The sequence below is a fragment of the Ochotona curzoniae genome, unplaced genomic scaffold (assembly GCF_017591425.1).
Source record: "Ochotona curzoniae isolate NIBS_2020 unplaced genomic scaffold, NIBS_Ocur_1.0 scaffold_4506, whole genome shotgun sequence".
Classification (NCBI taxonomy): Eukaryota; Metazoa; Chordata; class Mammalia; order Lagomorpha; family Ochotonidae; genus Ochotona; species Ochotona curzoniae.
This window is the reverse complement of record NW_024467119.1, coordinates 55,728,465-55,750,894: the sequence shown is the minus strand read 5'-3', so window position 1 is coordinate 55,750,894 and position 22,430 is coordinate 55,728,465. Positions and strand designations below refer to the sequence as shown.

At 40.4% G+C, this 22,430-nt stretch overlaps 1 protein-coding gene across 1 annotated transcript in view; it reads right to left on the bottom strand.

Moving 5' to 3' along the window:
- SPATA5 (spermatogenesis associated 5) overlaps nucleotides 1-22,430 on the bottom strand; it is a 211,496-nt gene that overhangs the window by 26,019 nt on the left and 163,047 nt on the right. Inside the window, exon 15 of the mRNA XM_040967253.1 lies at nucleotides 15,944-16,108. Within this exon, the coding sequence (XP_040823187.1) occupies nucleotides 15,944-16,108 (165 nt within the window). The remainder of the gene's footprint in view (nucleotides 1-15,943; nucleotides 16,109-22,430) is intronic.

Here is a 22,430-nt window from a genome sequence, read left to right as displayed (position 1 = left end):
CAAGGCAAAGAGGAAGTGTCTGCTTTGGCAGGGACATGCCAAGAGAAATAAAGCTTAACCTCAGCTCCATGTGAAAGTGATTTCACATCATCGGGGGTGTCTGCAAATAGGTTAAAAATGGGACCACATACTAACATGGAACTTTCCATGGAAGTAAAAAAAAAAAAGCACGTTGAGATCTAACGCCCACCCTTAAAGACGGTTGGGAAGGGGCATAGCCTTTGAAATTCTATAAAAAAGCCAACAGAGGAAAGCAAAAGCAGACAGGGAAGAGAGTTGACAAACAAGTCAGAGGGAAATGAAAACGATTTCCCTTTGGGTTTCTCCATAAGTGTAAATCCAAACTCAAAATGAACTGTGGTGGGGAGGTGCAAAAGAGAAGGAAAGGAGAGAGAATACAAGTGTGTGAGTAGAGATAGAAGCAATGGTGAGAAAAATCCCATAGATAAGGAGTGGGTGATACTATTCTGGAAAGGGCAGACAGAAAGTATTTTGCTCTGTAAAGAACATACTCCTGGGCCCAGCGCAATAGCATAGCAGTTAAAGTCCTCCCCTTGAATGCACTGGAATCCCATATGGGCGCTGGTTCTTATCTGATCCTTAATTGTTTTGCGGACCATTGATTCGGCTAAGTTCTTCACCATGGATGAAGTCAGCAATCACACTGTTTTTCCTGTAAGAAATTCTTTCACCAATGACCTCTCTCTCTTTTTTTTTTTGGCAGTCTGTTCTGTGGCACTGTTTGTAGAAATTCACTGTCGCAAAACAGGTGCCTTAGTCACGGACAGGGGTGCAACTGAGCCTGACACAGGAGTATTCAGAGTGTACAACTTGGAAGTAGAGATGAGGAAAAGCCCAGAGAACAGCCTCCTCTTTTTCTCTCTTCTATTTCTTCCCACTTCATTTTGTTCTGTTTTAAAGGAGAAGTTTTAGCTTAATAGTAAAACTGAGCAAAAGGCACACAGTTCTCATACTCCTTGTCCACATTACATTAGTACATTTCCTAAATTGATGAAGCTGTACTGACACACTGTCACCCAAAGTCCAGAGTATACATAGGGGTTTTTCTTTTAAAATCTATAGGTTGAGGGCCTGGCACAGTGGCGCAGTGGTTAAGGTCCTCGCCTTGCACGCCCGGGATCCCATATGGGCGCCAGTTCTAATCCCAGCAGCCCCGCTTCCCATCCAGCTCCCCACCTGTGGCCCGGGAAAGCAGCTGAGGACGGCCCAAAGCTTTTGGACCCTGCACCCGCGTGGGAGACCCGGAAGAGGCTCCTGGCTTCGGATCGGCATAGCATCGGCCGTTGTGCTCACTTGGGGAATGAATCATTGGAGGGAAGATCTTCCTCTCTATCTCTCTTCTCTGTATATCCGCCTTTCCAATAAAAATAAAATAAACCTTTAAAAAATTAAAAAAAAAATAAAACCTATAGGTTGAGACAGGGATAGACACGTGTCTCCTACTGTTACGGTTTGGATATGGTGTGAATATATTCCTCTCAGGTGTTCTGTAGTCCTCATGTGCTGCTGTAAAGGAGGAGATGGAATCTTCAAGAGCTGCAGCTTAAGTCAAGTTAGTTCACTGGTGACACTGCTCTCAGAAGAACCCACAAAGTACCAGGACAGTAAGTTGTTAGAAAGGGAAAGACTGGCCACTCCCTGTTCTCTGGCTTCCTGTCACACCCTGTGTAATTGCTTCTACACACAGTAATGCTATTGAAGTGCACCCGTTATGAGACCTTTGCTAGAGGTTCAAACAATTGTGGCCACCTAATCTTGGACTCTTCATGTCCAAATTGTGAATCAGATGGAGTTCCGGGCTCCTGGCTTCAGCCTGGCTTAGTCCCAGCCATTGTGGTCATTTTAGGAGTGAATCAGTGAATAGAATGTTATCACATCCTCTCCTATATGGTTAACTCAGCCTTTCAAACTAATAAAATGAAAAAACATTTTCTATAGCCATTAGTAAAATTAAGAAAAAGAATGAAGAAATGTTAAACAGCAGATGCAAAATGAAAAATAAAAGCATTAAGATCTAAAAATTATGATATCAGGTGATTTGTATTTTCTAGTTCTGTTATGACTATCAAGGAAAATACAACGCCATGCAGTAATTATATTTGGTGAATACTGCAGTGGGCAGCATAAAGCTTGCCTATTACCAAGTCCAACCTGATCCTCTCTTAAACTCTAGAGTATGTGAATATGTATGTCACATGGCAGGGGGAAATCAAGATTACAGATGATTATAAGGTTCTTAACCATTTGAATTTTCTTTTTTTAAAAATTTTATTTGAAATTAAGGAGCGTGGTGTGATAGCCTAGTGGATAATCCCTTGCCTTACATCCTCTGAGCTCCCATATCGACACTGGTTCATGACCTAGCTGCTTCCCTTTTTATGCAGCTCCCTGTTTGTGACCTGCGAAAGCAGTTGAGGATGGCCTAAGTCTTTGAAACCTGCAGCCGCATGAGACACCCGGATGAATCTCCTGGCTCCTGGCTTTGGATAGGCTCAGCTCCAGCTATTGTGACCACTTGAGAAGTGAACCAGTAGATGGAAGATCTTTCGGTATCTCGTTCTCTCTGTATATGTGCCTTTACAATTTAAAAAAAAAAGGAAATTTAAATTTTAAAGAAATTAAGGAGAGAGAGAGAGATCTTCCATCCAGTGGTTCGCTTCCAAGACAGAGCCAGTGGAGGGGCAAGCTGAATCTAGGAACTTATCCCAGGTCTCCCATGGATGTGGAAGGGCCAGGTACTTGGGTTTTCCTGTGCTGCTTTTCCAGACCATGAGCAGAGGAGGTAGAGCAAACATGTAGCAGTAGATATCTAAACTGGTGCCACTGCAGGCAATGGCTTTTACTGTATACCAATGCTGGCACTTAACTTCAGATCTTAACGTGGGGAGATTATATTAGCTTAACTACATTGGGCCAATATAATCAGAACGGCTCTTTAAGACTGAACAGACAGGCACAGGTCAGAAACAGAGATTTGAAGATGTTACACTGCTGCTGGCTTTGAATGTAGAGGAAAGGGCCATGAGCCAAGAAACACGGGGTGAATGAAAACTGGAAATGACAACAAGTAGACTGTCCCCTAGAGGCTCTAGGAAGCAGCAGTGTCAGTCAGACTGTTACCTTCTAGAAGAACTGTAAGATATTAAATTTGTGTTAAGATACTAAGTTTGTAGAAATCTATTATACCAGGAATATGAAACATAACTATTTATAAGACATGACTAATTAAAAAGTTGTTGTAGTTATGAATAAATGCCCCATGCATTTTTAATAAAAAACTAAATACTTGGGCCATTCTCCACTGCTTTCCTAGGCCATAAGCAGGGAGCTGAATCTGGAAGCAGAGCAGCCAGGACACATAGCCCATAGGGAATGCTATTGGAACACATAGGATTAACCTGTTACACCACTGTGTCTGCCCACCCAATATATTTTTCAAACTTTATTTATTTGATAGGTAGGTAGAGGTTGAAATAGGAGGGAGGAAGGAAGGCAGAGAGAACAAGAGAGAGAGAGAACAAGAAAGTGGGAGCAAACAAACTCCCATTTTTAGCTTTTTCATTTTCCAAATGCCTGCAACACTTGGGATTAGGACAGGTCAGAAAAGCAGAACTCAATCCAGCTCTCCCAGTTGGGTTGTAGGGATTTAACCACTTGAGCCAACCGCATGGCTGCCTACAGTAAATGTTAGTAAGAAGTTAGAATCATGAATGGAAACAGGACTTGAATCTAGATATTCTGATTTGGGCCGTGGGTGTACAAGCAGCATCATAACACTTAAGCCAAATGTCTACTCCTTATACACAGTGTTTCTCAGCATCACACTGCCTATCAAAGTTTGCTACTGTCCTTTCAAAGACTCAGGTACATTAACATGTATAACGTAATGAGTAACATAATAATGTGTAATTCAGTAAATAAATGCCAGACCTAGGATTCTAGTGCAAATCTACCAAATGCGTTACTCGATTTCTCCATCTGATAACACTTTTTTTTCTTTGTAATTGCTGTTTCAAGACCAGCTGTGTGAAACCACTGCTCATACTCATTTGTATCACACACTCAGAGGGCTCATTATTTATTTACTTTTTGTGGATCTGCAATATAATTTATTATAAAAGTAAATTTATAGTTTCAAAGCAAGAACTAGAACATTTTAGAGTACAACTGTCTATGCTTGCTCACATTTTGTCTGTAACAGAGGTAAGGGATGTTTAGAAAACAGGAATGTAAAGGAAAGGAGGAAGAGAGGAAGGAAACAAAATACAAGTATCCAAATGTCTTTGAGTAAAACAAACCACAGAGAAAACCAAGGCCAACATAATCCAATCCAATACAAACTGCAGCACAACTGGATGTAAAAGCAAATGTATCTGAACCATTGGGAAAGCAACAGCAAACAACCTCAACCATAAATTAAGTTTTTATTTTAATTTAGCAAGTAACTTCCTCTGGGCTTCTCAAAGTTCACTTTGACCAAAATGTTTCAGACTGCAGTACTGTCAGAACCACGGTGAAAATGGGTGGTTCTTTAACCTGGATACTTGCCTTACATTCTTTCATATAGAATCCTCTCATTACCAGACTGCTTCTCAAAACACATGGGCTATTTTAGTGGGGAGTCCAATTATAATTTTCAGATTAAATCAGTGCCTACAGCATTTGTACCTGAAAATTGGGTAACAGGATATGATAGAGTTTTAAAAAAATTATGCACTCTTTTATATAATTAATCTGAATCCTGCCCAACCAGCAACAATCCAAACTTATCATCAAATATCATAATTCACAGCCAACGTAAAAGGAAGTGAGTGGCTCTCCTCATCACCAACCTTGCTGAGTGATTGGGACTCTTAAAGATGTACATTTCTATAGTTAAGTTCAGTGGTCTCAGACACAGCAAGAGAATACGTATTACTTCATTCAACATACATTACAGGATTTTAGCATGGAAAACTGACTATACAACACCAAACAAGTAATTCCACCCATAGTTTAGATCTCTTAGGCAAGTAAATTTGGTTATGCTAAAATGTAACAATTTTACTTTGATTTGGTAAAGTATAGGTGCGATTTAGAAACACATTTATGTTATGTTATAATAAGCCTATCTTCTAATTTCTCTTTCAATGAACTTAAAAAAAAATCAAATGCATTCATTTGAAAGGCAGAGTGATAGAGATCTTCTACCGGCACAATCAAGGCATAAGCTATAACTTTATATGGGTCTTCCACGGATGGCCGGAACCCAGGTGCAACAGGAAGCTTGACTGGCAAGCACACGCAGCAATCGATCCTAGGCCCTCTGATGTCAGATGCAGTTTTCCAAGTGGGAGCTTAACCTGCTGCATCACAACACCACCACAAACTTTTTGGAGCAGCCGGCACTACCCAAAGGCAGACAGAAACAAGCCACAAGTACTACAGGCCAATGACAAGGCAGCCTTTTGTCTGTTCCACTTTATCCTTTCTTATAGTCAGGGCATCCAAATACTAAAACAAACAAAAATCACATATTCTTTCCCTTTTTTCTTTCATTTTATTAAACAGTTCTCTTGTCATTTGTTTTTCCTCCACTCTCTTCCTTTTTCTTACTCTTGTACACAGGGATTACTGCTAATGGTTAAATCTGTAGTTAGAACCACGTTACAGCAATTTACAGGAATATAGGTGACAAGGATAATGACAGAGCAACTGAAAGAGTGGAAATAACTAAAGAAATTGTGAATTTGATGAATAGCCATATCTTACCAACTCTGGATGTTAGTATTAGTCAAGGAGATTGGATATTTATCAAATATAGTTTCCTCAGTAGTCGCTGATTCACATATGGAAGAATGGGAAGGAAGTATTATATCTACGATTCAGTGTTTTTCTAACAGTACTTTGATCACACTTCAGTTCAAAATAATTTTCCAATCAAGATATATACTTGCTTAATGCATTAATTCTCAAAATTTACAGGTACAAACATAAAAGGTAGGGGTGCCAAAGTGTTAATTTCCCCTTTTGATTGACTTTTTTTCGCATTATTTAGATGCAACAACTAGGAGGACATTCTTTAACTCCACGTTTTAGTTACATTTACCAGAAGAGACTGCATCTAGCAAGTTATTTAAATTTATCAATCAGTGTATATGTGTATATACATATACATATGTTATTCTTAACAGGGGTGAGATAGGCAAAAGGTAACATTAAGGACGAAAGTACTCATTTTAGTGCATATATATATATATATATATATATATATTAAAAAGACTAATGTCTCTTGCATAAAGATAGTGTCCAAATTCAAATTCATATTTCTCTTCTCCCTAAGACTCTGCCTCTCAAATGCATCATGTATATATATATATGTATATAATACAACACTATATATATAATACAAAAGATGTATTATAAGCAACAAATGAAATGCAAGTTTCCTACCCATAAAACAATGTTTTTAGAATGTTTCATGTTGCTTTAGCTTATTCATACAAGAAAAAAAAAACTGAATTACTAATTGCAAATTTCTAAAAAAGTGAGGAATGTAAAAACTGGAGGATCATTTATTTGAAATGGAGGCAAAAATATGTATCGTAATAGCTCAGTGTTTTCCATCTGCAGATTTATGAAACAAATCAGTATCTATATTATGATTCTGAGAAACAAGCATGAAATAAACCATGTGTTCAGCATGTATGTTTGCTAGAGCAGATTTTAAACTCTACTACAATTTCCAAGGTACTTAATAGGTCATATCACATAAACAGGAAAAAGGTATGAAAGTACGACAGGTTTCCAGCCCAAGCATCCATTGTTACGTGCCACATAGGACTTTATGGCGGGGAGGGTTTTTTTCTGCTCTTAAAATCTTCTAGAAATGATTTACTCTAGTTTTAAAAATAATACAAAGGAGTAACAATGAATTATGAAACACCTCCTTCTAAGAGAAACATATCTCTGTAATGAATAAAGAGGAGGAAAAAATATACAAATGTTTTCTGAGATATTTGCTTTCATAATTCTCAATTCTATCTGGTGTAGTCTTTACCTCCTAGTTTCTTTCTTTCTTCTCATTTGACAAGTAAAGTGAGTCAAATAGTGACACCCTGATAAAAATGAGTTTTCTTATCAGCTTTTTTAGAGACTAACAAAGTATTTTTGGGGATTTCTCTTCAGTGTCACCTGGGCACTCATTCATCTCCTTTGTGCGTTGAACTGATTCACAAACCATATGTTTCTCTCTCTCTTTTATTTTTTGGTGAAACACATTTAGTATTAGCTCCCTGAAAAGCCATAAATGGAAATAAGCTTGGTTCAGATCAAACTCACAAAAATCTCTCAATTTTGTCACTTATCAGGTAGGTCCTGACTTAACTTGTTGTCTAGACACACTTCTTACCTATAAGAGGATTTTATATGTTGTTATAAAATGCTGTATTAATTTTGTTGCTAGCCAGCCTCTCATTCAACATCCATTTCCTTTCTGACTAACACATCTTGCAAACTGACATCAGTTTTAAGCAATTGGCAAGGAGTCAGTAACAGCTATGGTAGCACAAGGTGTTCTGCAGGATAATTTGCTTTGGTGTAAACATCCTATCTAAAACAGCCTTAGGTAAGCTGAGTTAGTATACGTTTGTTGCCAAGTTAAAAGAAGTTCAGAAATACACAGAATCTAAAATATGCTACCTAGAAGCTTAAAAACCTGTATGTTATAATCAATAACCTTATAAGTTTTGCTTATTTTCTTAATACAGAGCTTAAGAGGAAAAAAATTACTACTATGTATCTTGATTTTGTAACACACTTTATCCAACTGCCTCCAAAAACAAAAAGTCTCAAAAAAAAACAAAAACAAAAACTCACAGAAAAGTAAAATACTTGGTAATAGCAAGACCAACTTAAAGGTTACCTTTTGATTAGACACGAAAAATAGGTGGTCAGCAGATTGCCAATGTGTGCGGTGGTTGCTGCAATTTGGACTCAAGCCCTGGTGGGTAGACTGGCCAGATCAGAATACAGCAATGCTGATTCTTAGCTAGGAAAACACTGTCATAAGAGACTTCAGGGATGAAGAGTACAGACATTCTAAATGGTTATAATTCCTCTTTCTGCTTTCATTATGTGAGAGAAAAAAATAGAAGATGTGAGAAGGATCATTAATCAGCAAGACAGAAAAGTGATTTAAGACTCCTCTTTTGTTAGCTATAGAAGCTCATTCATAGTGAATAGAAGTCTCCTTGAATTAACTGAGGCCCACGAAAAGGTGATTTAAATGTCAACCCAGCATAAAGATCAGTTATTATTAGATGTAGGAGGGCACAGACAGGAATAACTAGATTGTTTACATTACGTTACGACTTCTTGAAAATTTAGTGGGGAAAACTAACACTTATTAAGGTATATTGCAAAGATGGCAGTTAAGCAAAATCTCACATTTTAAAAACAGGAGGCAAACTCAATTATTATTTACCTTTTAGATAAATTATTTACCTGACTATTTAGGAAATTCTAAACATATAACTATCTTCTCACAGCATCAACCTGCACTAGTAAAAGTGAGAAAGAATGGAGGAAAGTAATGCTGATGAAGCACTTTTTAACGTGCCACACACTGCTTCTTGGTGCTTTTAAGCCTTGTCATTTCATCTAATCCTCAAAATGACTCAGTCATACAAATATGACAAATGAGGCAACTGATGTTCAGAGGCTATAAATAACTTGCCTGAAACCACTCTCCATGAAAAGAGCCATGATTCCATCAAAGGTCTATGCAGCCCACTGCCTTTCATGGAAGCTGAATTCTCAGATCTGGGTATATAAAATGCATGCTGTACTGTATGGGTCTTACAGAAAATGCATTAGCAATTTCACTTCATAAGATAATCTATTATAAGAAGGATAATCCCCAACTGCAAATAATTATTCAGCCCAAGTTAGAAAGGAAGTTGCATTTCACTCTTTGAGAAAAGTTATATGCATAATGAGTACAGTTAAGACGTTCATATGCACATATTTGCAACAGCTGATTTCCTGCCAAGAGACAAATGCTTTCTATAATTTGATAAAATACAAATAAATAAATGAAGTAGAAGCTGCTACAAATAACTTAGAAAACAAAAAGATCAAAGCAAAAGAAAACAATAGTTATGACCAAAAACGATTTATTTCCTCTCTTGAGTTTCCATTTGCTTCTAAATGGCAACATGTTTTTCTATCAAGAGAGCCAAAAGCCTAAGAGGCAGGCCAAGGTTCCAGGGCAGTGAGGGGCAGGCAGCAGAGATGGCCTAAGGACAGACAGTTCAGTCCAGCTCCCTATAACTACACCTGAGAAAGCAGTAGATAATGGCTGAAATGTTTGGACCACTGCACTCACATAAGAAAACTGCATGAAGCTATTGGCTTTGGCCAGGTTGAGCCTATAAACCCTAAGCTATATGGGATCATTAAACAGCAGATGGATGATTTCTCTAAATAAAATATATTGTAAAAGATAAGAGAAAATGGAGTAGCACTGCAAGGAGCTTCTTACAAGGATCTATATAAAACACTTCCTGTTTTACTGTCTCACCAACCCCCATGAAAAGCTCAGGAATGGGTAAATTAACTCAGGCAAAAGAAAATATTTTTAATGTAACCTTCCATCAACTCAGTCATTACAAGTACTAAGGCGCTGGCGCAATGGCTCAGTGGCTAAGCCATTGCCTTGCACACCTGGAATCCCATTTGGGTGCTGGTTCATGTCCTGGCTGCTCCACTTCCCACCCATGTCCCTGACTGTAGCCTGGAAAACAGTCAAGGATGGTCCAAAGACTTGGGACCCTGTACTGGTGCGGGAAACCTGGAAGAAGGTCCTGGATCCTGGCTTCAGATCAGCTCAGCTTTGTGGATAGTTAGGGAGTGAACCAGTGGATAGAAGATCTTTCGCTTTGCCTCTCGTTCTTTCTCTAAATCTGCCTTTCCAATAAAAATAAACAATTTTTTTTCTTAAAAAGATTTTATTTTTACTGGAAACTCAGATATACAGAAAGGGGGGGAGAGAGATAGACAGATCTTCCATCCATTGATTTCACTCCCCAAGTGACTTCAACGGCTAGAACTGAGATGATTTGAAACCAGGAGCCGAGAGTCTATTCTGGGTCTCCCATGCAGGTGCAGGGTCCCAAGAACCTGGGCTGTCCTCGATTGCTTTCCCAAGCAGCAAGCAAGGAGCTGGATGGGAAATGGGCTGCACAGGACATGAACTAGCATCCATATGGATTCTGGTGCATGCAAGGTGAGGACCTTAGCCACGAGGCTACCATGCTGGGACATTAAAATTTTTTTTAAGGACTAGTATCTTCCATCACAATCACATGCTATAAGGTTTTAATTAAGGAAAAAAAATGTTTGCTACACATAAGTATTTTATTTCTTTTTTTTTAAAGATTTATTTTATTTTTATTGGAAAGGCAGATATACAGAGAGGAGAGACAGAGGAAGATCTTCCGTCCGATGATTCATTCCCCAAGTGAGCGCAACGGCCAATGCTATGCCGATCCAAAGCCAGGAGCCTCTTCCAGGTCTCCCACGCAGGTGCAGGGTCCAAAAGCTTTGGGCCGTCCTCGACTGCTTTCCCAGGCCACAGGCAGGGAGCCGGATGGGAAGCGGGGCTGCTGGAATTAGAACTGGCGCCCATATGGGATCCCGGGCAGGCAAGGTGAGGACCTTAACGACTGCGCCACCGCAACAGGCCCAAGTATTTTATTTCTAAAAGACAATGAAATCACTGAACAAACCCTGACCACCGAACACCAGTCCATACAAAAGCTAAGGCTCAGGGCTTGTCTAGCACGACCATAGCCTATTACCTGACATGACGATGGATCAGCAGACAGGTTTCATTAGACAGGGCCATGACATTAACTAGCACATGAGAGAGAACCAAGTCCAGGGGTAGATTCTGTGGGGATATGTGGGTCAAACCCTGTGGAAATAACTAGCTCCACTGGTTAGCTCAAGAGTTGAAGGGGTGATGGACTAAGCTATGTGTGACCAAGGAGCCTGCCATCACTCACAGGTAAAGGAACCAACAACAGTCTGGACTGGTCAAGGCAGCAGCACACAAATGTACATCCAGAACAGGATGTGGGGTGGGCCGTGCTGCAACATTCAGCAGCTCATACAAGGCCAAAAGGAAGGCCAACCTAAGCCTGACACTGGCCTAAAACCCACTGGCATGTATGGGAACTGGTCTGGAAATGGGTCAAGTGGAGAAACTTGAGAAATTCCCCCAGTGGGTCATAGCTCCCGCTGGTGACCTGGGGGTTGGACAAGCTGGGCAAAGTAGCTCCAACAGCAGGCTAATGTGTGGGTTGGTAATGGAATGGGGTGGGCCAGGCAGGACTGAGTAAGAAATCAGGATGGAGCACAGGTCATGCTGAGCTAGGCTCTTGTACCTACTGGTCTGCATAAGCCAGGAACGCTAAGCCACAGCATCTAAGGCAGGGGCCGGGACAGGTGAGGGGCTATGCCAAGCTGAGTCAGAGCAACCACTGGCATGTGCATAATCTATGTTTAGGAACAGGCCTGGTTGGGGAGAAAAGGGAACATCCTGGCTGGGTTGAGGTTCCCACGAAGGGGCTCGTGGGCTGGAATGGGGGCTGCATTCTGATCAGGATACAATTGTAGTCTCCCTTGGCACAAGTGTAGACTGGAACTGGACGCACCAAGCCGGGCTAGACTCCAACACCCTCTGGTGCTCTGGAGAGCCTGGGTAGATGTGGGACAGACTAGGCTACTGAGCCATATGTGAGCGGTATGTGGGTATGGATGAGCCATGCTGGACTGCAACATCCAACAGTAAGAACCGGAATGGGTTGAAGGCCAGTCAGGAAAAGCCACTGTTCCTATTAGGACAGGAGGTGGACTGAGTAGGGCTGGCTCATGGACCCACTGGTATGCACAAAATCTGGCATTGGGAGAAGTTCTGATGGAGGAGCCTGGGCAACTAGTCTAGCAGGACACAGACCCTGGAGGTAAGCGCAAGAAACATGATAGGAAGCAGCCCAGAACAGGTCATGGAAAGTGTCCCACTGGCATACATTTGGCATGGGTCGGGGCACCAGGCTGAACCAGTTCATATCATCCACTGGTGAATATGAGCACCAGAACAGAGTGTGGGCCAGGCCAGGTTTGGTCACAACAAAGACTAGTGCACAATACAAAATGCCAAGCTGAGGTTGCCTGTACCAGAAGTGACCGCAGTGCCCAACCAGCACATGTGAGAATCAGGAGGGAGGGGGGAAAAGCTGGCAGGGAAATATGGGGGGCTCCCCTGCTGGACAACCACTCCCACTGGAGAGCGTGAGCTGGGATGGTGGCAGACCAGACTACGCAGGGCTACAACACCTGTGGACCTCATGTGAACTAGATCAGGGAAAAGACAGGATGGGCTGATTTTTCCTACTGGTGCAAACAATAATCAGAGTGGGTGAGGGTTGGTTGGGCTTAGATGCAGCATCAGATGGCAGAGGCTGGCACTGGGGGCTAATTCTGTCAAGTTAAACTGCAGAACCACCTGGAGAGTGCATAATCTGGGAGTAGGAGTGGCCTAGAAGGGAGATAGTGGGTACATCCCTCTTGGGTTACCACTCCCACTGGAGGGCATGAAAACCAGGACTGGGGCTGGGGTGGCTAGACAGAAGGGCACCCAACAGCATGTGTGCGGGCTGGATAGTGGAGCTGGCTGGGTTGAACTAGGAGTCAGTGCTCATTGACATGTATGAGAGCCAAATGGGATGTGGGACAGACTGGACTAGTCTGCTGCACATAATGGCAAGCATGCGAACCAGGATAGGGGGCGGGCCTGGTGAGGGTTGTTGCAGGTCGCTCTGACTAGGCTGCAGCTCCCACTGGTTTACGTGAAGGCCAAGTGTGTGATGGACAGAATTAGGCTGGACTGCAACACCCATTGGTTCCAGTGGAAGACAGGGCTGGAAACAACTGTCCCAGCAATTGCAACCACCAGCTGATTGGGGTGATGGACTGTACTGGGCTCTGTACTTGGAAGTACACACAAGAACCTGGTCTGGGTTCACCTCAAAGTTTCTTTGGGGATCTCCCCAATCGAACTGCCCGACTCAGAACCCTAACCATGAAAAGAAAGATGATAGAATAAATCAATCAACTACCTCAGCCATATGTTGGCAGTGAAAAACTGGGCAAACAGAGACTCTTAGGTGGACTATGTCAATCAGTGGATACTGCAGAGACCTCATCGTGCGTGGAATGGCAGGATTGTGAGCAATTCACAGCTGTTGAACTATCGAAACCACTTGGGCAAGACCCTTGGAGCACACATCAGGGACCTGGAGTGGGTGGAAGACTGGGTAGGGCTTCTCCCTTTATCCCAGATACTGAAGAAAACAATGTAGAAATAATAGTCTTACCCACTTTCCTGTAGCCCTTGAACCTTTTTGCATTAATTGACTATGTAAAGATTGTCAAAAATAAAGGATAAAAAAAAAAGGAAAAAATAAGACAATGAAGAATTCTGAGTACTATTTTCAACTGTATGCCCAAAGTGGCCAAAGACCCAGTCCAACCCCAGCAATGTGACTGTGCTTGTTGCAGGGTGTATCGCTGCAGAGTAAGAGAGCAAATATGACAGGTGGTAACCAGAAGCTTATTTTCCCCAAGCAGGCTGTTTAAATCTTTTTCTCTATAGTTTCCACGTGTTTGTTAATGTTTTCCATGGACTGTGTTCTATGCTAAAGGATATATGTTAGCTTGGAGAGGAAATTAGAGCAGTATTTATAAAGCTGATTTGGTAGGAATCAAGCATTGTAGCACAATTTTCCTTCTGATGAAAAGACAAAGTGCAAAGATGATCAATCGGTAGCGAGGTCACTTATCCTAAATTTCCTATTTATTATTTTATTTTTTTTTCTATTTATTATTTTGTAAGTAAAAAATGATAATGTTTTCCTCTCACACCTCTGTGAATTGCCGCATATTAATACTTAAAAGAAAAGGAAAAAACCCAACATAGAATAAACTTTTCCATCCAAACATAAATCTAAAGAATGACTGTGCTCTCTCTGGAATATGTTGATGGTAAACAGAGATCTCCCTACCACAACTACGTATAACGAGACATAAAATAAATCCAAGGAAGGACAGAATTTTCACTTTTCCTGTAACAGTATTTAGAAGATTGGATATAAAAATCAATGGTGAGTATGCCTACATTTTAGCAGGAATATGGCACAAACCACAGACGAACTGAGCAAGCTGGTACAGTAACTGCTGGAACTACATGAACGTATTCTTTTCAGCCAGACCAAACCTCACTGAATTATATTTTTGTTTTGCGTATCTACTTTACTACCAGGAATTACTTGAAAGTGAGAAAGACATATTTATACCTTCCTATCTCTTCTTCTATTTCAGTAGAGAGAAAGATTTATGGTTTCTTCTTGCTGTTTCCTGTAAGTTACCGTATCTTATACATGAGGCCAACCTTTAGTCTCACATCAAAAACTGGAATTCTGAAAATACTAGAGCAGTTATTTTATGATAAATGATTGTTCATTTTTACTTGGACAGTGTTGCCAAAAAAAATTCATAAAGATTATTGTTTCAGATAGGACTGAAAGGCACATACACAGCACACTGCTTCACAAGCTACTTTATACATAGATTGCTTTTCCAAACAATATACATAGTTCTTCAGGTAAAACCACACCCAGGGATTCATTTTGGTAGTAAACATTAGCTCTAGCATCAATTAACATTCCACATGTAAGATTACTTACCTTGCTCTGGCAGATACTATCAATAATTTGTAATGTGTTAATTTGGTTTTCACATAACAATCACATGCAAAATACAAAGTGAAGTCATACCCTACTGAATAATGTAGAAACTGAAATTTTCTATTTAAAAATATTAACTTTCAGCACAAATTTCGAAGCTGGTTCTGTACCAAGGTCTATAGTTAGCCCTTTTTAAAGATGTATTTATTTTTATTGGAAAGTCAGATATACAGAGAGGAGGAGGAGAGAGGAAAGATCTTCCATCTGCTGATTCACTCCCCAGGTAGCTGCAATGGCCAGAGCTCAGCCAATCCGAAGCCAGGAGCCAAGACTTGGACTGTCCTAAACTGCTTTCCGAGGCCACAAGCAGGGAATTGGATGGAAAGCGGGGCCTCCAGGATTAGAACCAGCGCCCCTGAGGGATCCTGGTGTGTTCAAGGGGAAGACTTTAGCCTATAGGCTACTGTGCACTAGCTTGTCCTTTTGTTAAAAAATGTGTACAAGAAAGTGCACATGTAGTGGATTTTTTAAAAAATGAAACAGCGTGGCTAAAGCAAGGGAAAAAAATATCTGTTACATATAGACATATTTAACATCTCTAGATAGGTCCCACAATTCTTGCTGAGAATTTATCTTCACACTTAATGATACATGCTTCTTTTCCTTTTTATCTGAGAGAAGCTGTGCTAATATACAAATTGAATGAGCTATTTTGAAAACATAGACAAAAAATAATACAATTGCCTTGTTAAGCCCATTATGCTTTTGATATCCTTTCACTTTTATGATCTCCTAGAGAAAACAGTGGAAAAGGTGTACTATTATTTCCATCTGTTAGGAAACCACAGTTCTGAAAAGTCTGAGACTGGGTGAAAACTGCTACACCAAGAATCCCAACAGGAGAATCTACTACTACTGCATTGTTCAAACTATATTTTCAGAAATAATACACAAAAGGTAAATAGAGGAGAAATAAGATGCAAATTGATACCTGTCATATCCCAAATTCTTCTGTTTCAAGACTTCTTAATACATGAGTGTTTACAATGGCTGGCAGCAAGGTGTTACTTATGCTGAATGATCCCAGGGCATGGCTTTTTCTCACCAAGGTATTCGAAGGGTAAATATCTTACCTCTGCTCCTGAATAGGTATCAGTTTGGAGGACAAGTTCATCTAAGTCAACCTCAGTACTGATTGGCATAGAGTGAAACTGCAGCTTCAGTATTTCTCCTCTTGTTGCTGCATCCGGTAAAGGCACATAGATGAGTCTATCAATTCTTCCAGGTCGCAGCAAAGCCTACAGAGAGAAGATGCGGCAACATGGATTACCAGGCTCAGAGCTAACCTTAAACACCATGGGGACCCAGATCTAGGGGTTGTCCAATATCTGAGGGAGACCCCATTACTACTGATAGCTAGCAAATAAAATAGATATTAAAGATTATGTAATCTATTAAAAAACAAATAAACATGAAAATAGAAACACAGTACTCTTGGGAGACTTCAAGGTCCTTAGCGGTGGTCAGGATGTCAAGGAAGTAAAATATGACTCCCTCTTTTAGGACATGTGTACATAAACTGGATTGTTACCAAAAGTAGTATTTTTTAATCTCCTTGAAGAACGTGTAAAATACGTGTTCAGATGTTAGGGCCTCAAAATCAAAATAGCAAGATTTGACAATAAAAGCATGAGACTAATAGAGCCAATGAACTTCCCTCACATCTTAATCGAGGTGAATGCCTACATTCCAACTAATAAATTCATGCATTCACAAGAGTTCATCGACACTAATACATATAAGACACAGTTGTTGATATTAGGAAAAAACATTAATAAGTTATATAAAATGGACTGGGGCAATAGATACATACTTACAAAAATCAATGAGTTACTTTAATGAGTGAATTTATGGGATGTGAATTGTATCTTGATAATACCATTAAAAATGACTTATGAGCCTACTGAGGGAATGCGGCAGCTTAAAAGTCCGCTGCACGAGCAGTCAATATAAAGGGAATATCAAATGAAGTATAATGGTACAATTAACTGGCTTATTCTGGGCAAAATTACAAATCCCAACATTTACAAGTATACTGAACAAAAAGAAAAGAGATAGGAAATGAGATTAGAGTCAGTTATGGGTAGATCATAGCACATGTTTGGAAGATATGGTAAAGAGCATGGATAATACTTCACTTGCAATGGGAAGCACTGGAAGGTTTTAAAGTAAGAAAGGTTATTACTATACATCATAGTATTTGTTAAGAAGGAGGAAATGGTGACTAACTTCTGATAATAAGTTCAGCAACTAGTAAAAGTGCTGTGGTGTATGCCACCTACAGCATGAGCAACCCATACAAATACCATTTTAAGCTCCAGTCACTTCACTCTGATCCAGCTCCCTGCTAATATGCCTGAAGTAGTGAAGATGGCCCAAATCCCTGAGAACCTGACACACATGTGGGAGAGCCAGATGAAGCTCAGGCTCTTAGCACTGACTTGGCTCAGCCCTGACTGCTGTGTGCATTTGGAGAATGAACCAGTAGATCAAAGAGACCCTCACCCCCTCTCTGCTTCTCTCTCTTTCTCTCTGCCTTTCAAATTAATAAATAAATCTTTAAAAATGAGCTTCTGCTAGTGAACGCCAAGATTCGAAAAGCCCATGGTAGGCTGGGAGTGGGCCTGTTTGGGGAACTATGGAGACTCCCTTGCGGGTCTGCAACTCCTACTGGTGAGCATGAGAGCCAGGACTGGGATGGCCACATTGGACAAGGCTGTGTATGGGTCAAGTTTGGGGGTGGACTGGGCTGAGCTAGGCTGCAGTACCTACTGGCACATGTGAAAACCAGGGCCATGGGGCATTCCTGGTGAGGATTATTTGGAGTTGCATCAAATAGGTTATGCACCTGCTGCTGTGCACAAGGGCTAGGCCTGTGGTGAGCTGGGCTTGACCACAGCCCCTGGTGATTTGCACAAGAAATGGGACTTGGGGTGTAACTGACCAGGCAGCTGCTTCTATCCTATGCACACCGGTTGGAGCAGGTAATAGAAAGAACCTGACCCTGCATTAGCTGGTGCACACAAGCATCAAGTATGAGGATTCCCCAACTAGACTTTTGGACTCAAACCCTGGCCTCTGAAAATCACAAGATATGTGTCTGACTTCAGGACGGGGCCTCCTCGGGTGCTGACATCTATTCAATAGAGAACATACCCAGATGCCACAGAAGACATGACACCTAGTTCATCTATCTAAGCCAACAGAGGACATCTAGTATGTCATTAAAAGAAGATTTTTTATCAGTCATGGGACAACAAAGCTGACAACACTTCAGAACTACCAAGATCTCTTAAGCAAACCTGCAAAACATTCCCACAGCAGGGTCTCTAAGGCGACACGCCCAGGTGCTGACTCTAATGATATTGGGGAAAATGATGGGAGGAGAATACGAAGTGGGAAGAAGGGGAGTTTGATATACCAAACTATATCATGGAAAAAAAAAGAAAGAGAAAAGTACAGAACAAGGGTCTTCTCAATGAAAATCTACACAAAATCAGAGAGATACCATCTTTCACAGATTGCAAGACTCAGTGTTATCAATGTATGATATTCCAAATTTATTTACAGAAATTCCAATAAAATTTGCACATAAATTTTTAAGAGCAATTGGAAAGCTGAGTATAAAATTTATGTGGAAATTCAAATGATAGAATAATGAAAGCAATTTTAGAAACAAGTGTAAAAGATGTTACTTGACTTCAAAACATATAATGCAACAGTGTAAAAGTATCCAGAGGATACAACAAAACAGAATAAGGAAAGACTCCATACTGACTTTTTGTTCTTTTTTTTTAATAGTTTTTTTTTTTAAAGATTTATTTTACTTTTAATTACAAAGTCAGATATACAGAGAGGAGGAGAGACAAAGAGGAAGTGGAACTGCCAGGATTAGAACCAGCGACCATATGGGATTCCGGTGCATTCAAGGCGAGGCCCTTTAGCCACTGGCCACGCCAGCAGACCCTGACTTTTTGTTCTTTAAGGCACAGAGTAAAGAATGTATTCAAAGAAATAGTGCTGCCTTTACCATTTGAGCAGGTTGGGGGTGGGGGAGGACACTAATCCTTGTCTCACTCCATATGCAAAAATTAACTTCAAATGTTATTAAATATTTAGGTAAGAGCTTAATGACACAAATTAAAAGAAAAAACAGGTTAGGGCTAGAGCTGTGGCACAGCATATTAGGTTGTCTACAATGCAAGATCTCACATGGGCACTGGTACAAGCTCTGGTAATTTTGCTTGATCAGTTTCCTCCTGATGATTGCCCAGAGAAGCAGCAGAGGATGGCCCAAGGGTTTGGACCCCAGCACCCAAGTTTGAGACCTGCAGGAAGTTCCTAGTTCCTAGCTTTTGCTTGCCCTAGCGGTGGCCATTCAGATCATACAGGGGAGAAAACCCATAGGTGGAAAATTGACTGGTCTTTTTTCCTCTCAAAAAAATTGCCTTTCAATTCTGAAAAAAGATTTATAGCCTCAATATTTCGTGTTGCTGAAGTCACCCAACGTGTGGTATTTTGCTATGTCTGACTCCAGCAAGCTCATATACCTAACACAATCCTTCTACTTTTAAACCTGTCATATGGCCTGATTCCTGGACACCTGAACCAAGCAAACTTAAACATTTATATGCTGAATTTTTAAGCCTTTTTCATAGTCTTGTAAATGTTTCTCTAGTTCATATCTTAATATAAAGAAAACTTTCATCCATTCAGAAAACAATCCAGTAAGTGTGCAAAATATCTGAACAGATAACATATGAAGAAAATTGAGCTGTACATACAAAAGATGCTTAAAATCACTAATCAACACATCAATGCAAATTCAAATATAGTAAGACATGACTACAGTGCTCATAAATGACTAAAATGAATGATACTGACAACACAAAAATTGATCAGATATAGAGTAAGTAGAATGTAATATTGCTAATGTAAGCAAACTAGCACAACTATTTTGGAAAGCCACTTGGGTAGCTTTCTAACAACTAAATATGCCATTCTGTAATGCCTATTTTATTCCTAGTATTTAGACAAAGATTATTTTCAACTAACTGGGAAGTCACATAACACACATTCAACACACTTTTTAATAGATCAGTTTTTGTGACCTGCTTATGAATATAGGTATCACAATAATTTTAATCCCAGAGATGACTCTTCGATTATTTTGTTTTAATTTATTACATCACATATCTGATTAGATTACAGATACATTGTTAAAACGTATAGGGTAAATACCAAATTCATACTAGTTTTCATAAAACATTCAAATTAGCATTAACAAATGTAGTAGAAACAAAATTTTTTCACAAAAAGAAATTCTGGAAAAGCTGGGTAGAAAAACTGTAACTATGTGTAAGTTTTGGGGGTCAGCGTTGCAGCACAGAAGGTAAAGCTTCTGTCTACGATGACAGCCCATATAGACAATGGTTCATGTCCTGGTTGCCACACTTCTGAACTAGCTCTTTACTAACAGGCTGGGAAAGCAGCGGAAGAAGAGTCCAAGTTCTTTGGCCCTGGCCACTCACGTGTGAGACTCTGCTAAAGTTCCTGGTTTTGTTCTGGCCTAACCCTGGCCACTGTTACTGGACATACATTAAAATTCTAGGCTGTTTAAAATTTTCCTTTCTTATAGTTGAAAGAACAACATAGCAAAGGATATAGAGCATACATGTCAGTAAAGTCCCTGGAATACTCAGTGTACATTTGTGCTTTCCCTCCTGGCCCGGAGTTGTACTCGGGCAGGCAGAGTTGAGAACACTTCAATGATTATAACATTGTCTGGGCCAGCAGCCAGCGAGGCTTTTTCTGGCCTGATCTTGTCAGTGAAAGTTATGTTTAAAAAATAGTAGGAAGCAGCTTTCCTTCCTGTAGAATTCTGAATGAGTTAACACCCTTCCTAGAATTTCTTTAAAAATACTGTTCCGTTCTGGGATATTAGGGTAGAAGCATTTATTCTGAATGATGGGATGTTCTGTTATTTTAAAATCACCACATGACAATGCAGTGGGGGAAATAAAAAACAAGCCAAGGCTTTCTAATACTTTGAACTCTTCTGGCTCCAAGGGCATACTGGATAGTGTGGCCTCTTCATTAAATAATCTTCTAAAAATAAACCATAGGGCAAGCTACCTTTTTGAGAACTCATTCAGGATCACCTTTAGTCTCCACACTTCCAATTACCTCAGGTTCTTCATGTGTGAAAATAAAGATGGCTCTTTAACGAGAGCTATGTACATCTGACAAGAATTTCTTTCCCCTCACAATCCCGCAAGTAATTACAAGGATTTCATTGGGAATCTGCTTTGGTGTCCCAGATAAGAACAACAGTACTGGATGTTCTTTTTTTTTTTTTAAGGTTTATTTATTTTTATTTGAAAGGCAATTTTAAAGAGAGAACAGACACAGAAAGACCTTTCCATTGACTGATTCACTCCCCAAATGGCCACAACAGTCAGAGCTAATCTGATCCGAAGCCATGGGCCAGAAATTCCTTGAAGGTGCAAAGTCCCAGGAACTTGTGCCACCCTCTGCTGCATTCCCAGGTTATAAACAGGGAGCACGACTGGAAGTGGAGCAGCTGGGATATGAACCAGCAGCTATAACTTTTAAATGGGTCTTTCAGGCCATAATTCTTTTTTTTTTAAGATTTATTTATTTTTTTAAAAAGATTTATTTATTATTTTTATTGGAAAGGCGGATATACAGAGGAGAGACAGAGAGGAAGATCTTCCGTCCGATGATTCACTCCCCAAGTGAGCGCAACGGCCGATGCTATGCCGATCCAAAGCCAGGAGCCTCTTCTGGGTCTCCCACGTGGGTGCAGGGTCCCAAAGCTTTGGGCTGTCCTCGACTGCTTTCCCAGGCCACAGGCAGGGAGCTGGATGGGAAGAGGGGCTGCCAGGATTAGAACCGGCGCCCATATGGGATCCCGGGTGTGCAAGGTGAGGACCTTAACCATTGTGCCACTGCGCCGGGCCCTCAGGCCATAATTCTTAAACAACAAAATGCCCATAGCTGGTATTACATGATTATTACTGCAAACACAGTAGTTTATTACAAAATCTGTACTCTTTTCCAGTTCTGTTGTTTACTTATGTGACTCAAAACAAATTTGATAAGTCACATGAAGCAGTCTTATACATCTAACATCTTCAATAGTTACAGGGCTAACATCTGTTTTTTCATAAATTCTAAAATCCAGCAGACATAATTTTCTGTAATATTAAATACTAAAATACAATTAACCAGCAGAGGAATATTTCGTTTAGACTGCAGTATAAAAACAGACATGTTGGGTCTTAGTGAGGTAGCCTAGCGGCTAAAGTCCTCACCTTGCACACACCAAGATACCATATGGGCACTGGTTTGTGTCCTAGCTGCACCACATTCCATCCAGTTCCCTTTTGTGGCCTGGAAAGGTATTCAAGAAGGGCCCAAAGCCTTGGGACTCTGCATCTTGTGGGAGGCTCAGAAGAAGTTCCTGTCTCCTGGCTTTGGATCAGCTTAGCTCTGGCTGGGGTGACAATTAGGGGAGTGTAAAAGACTTTCCAACAA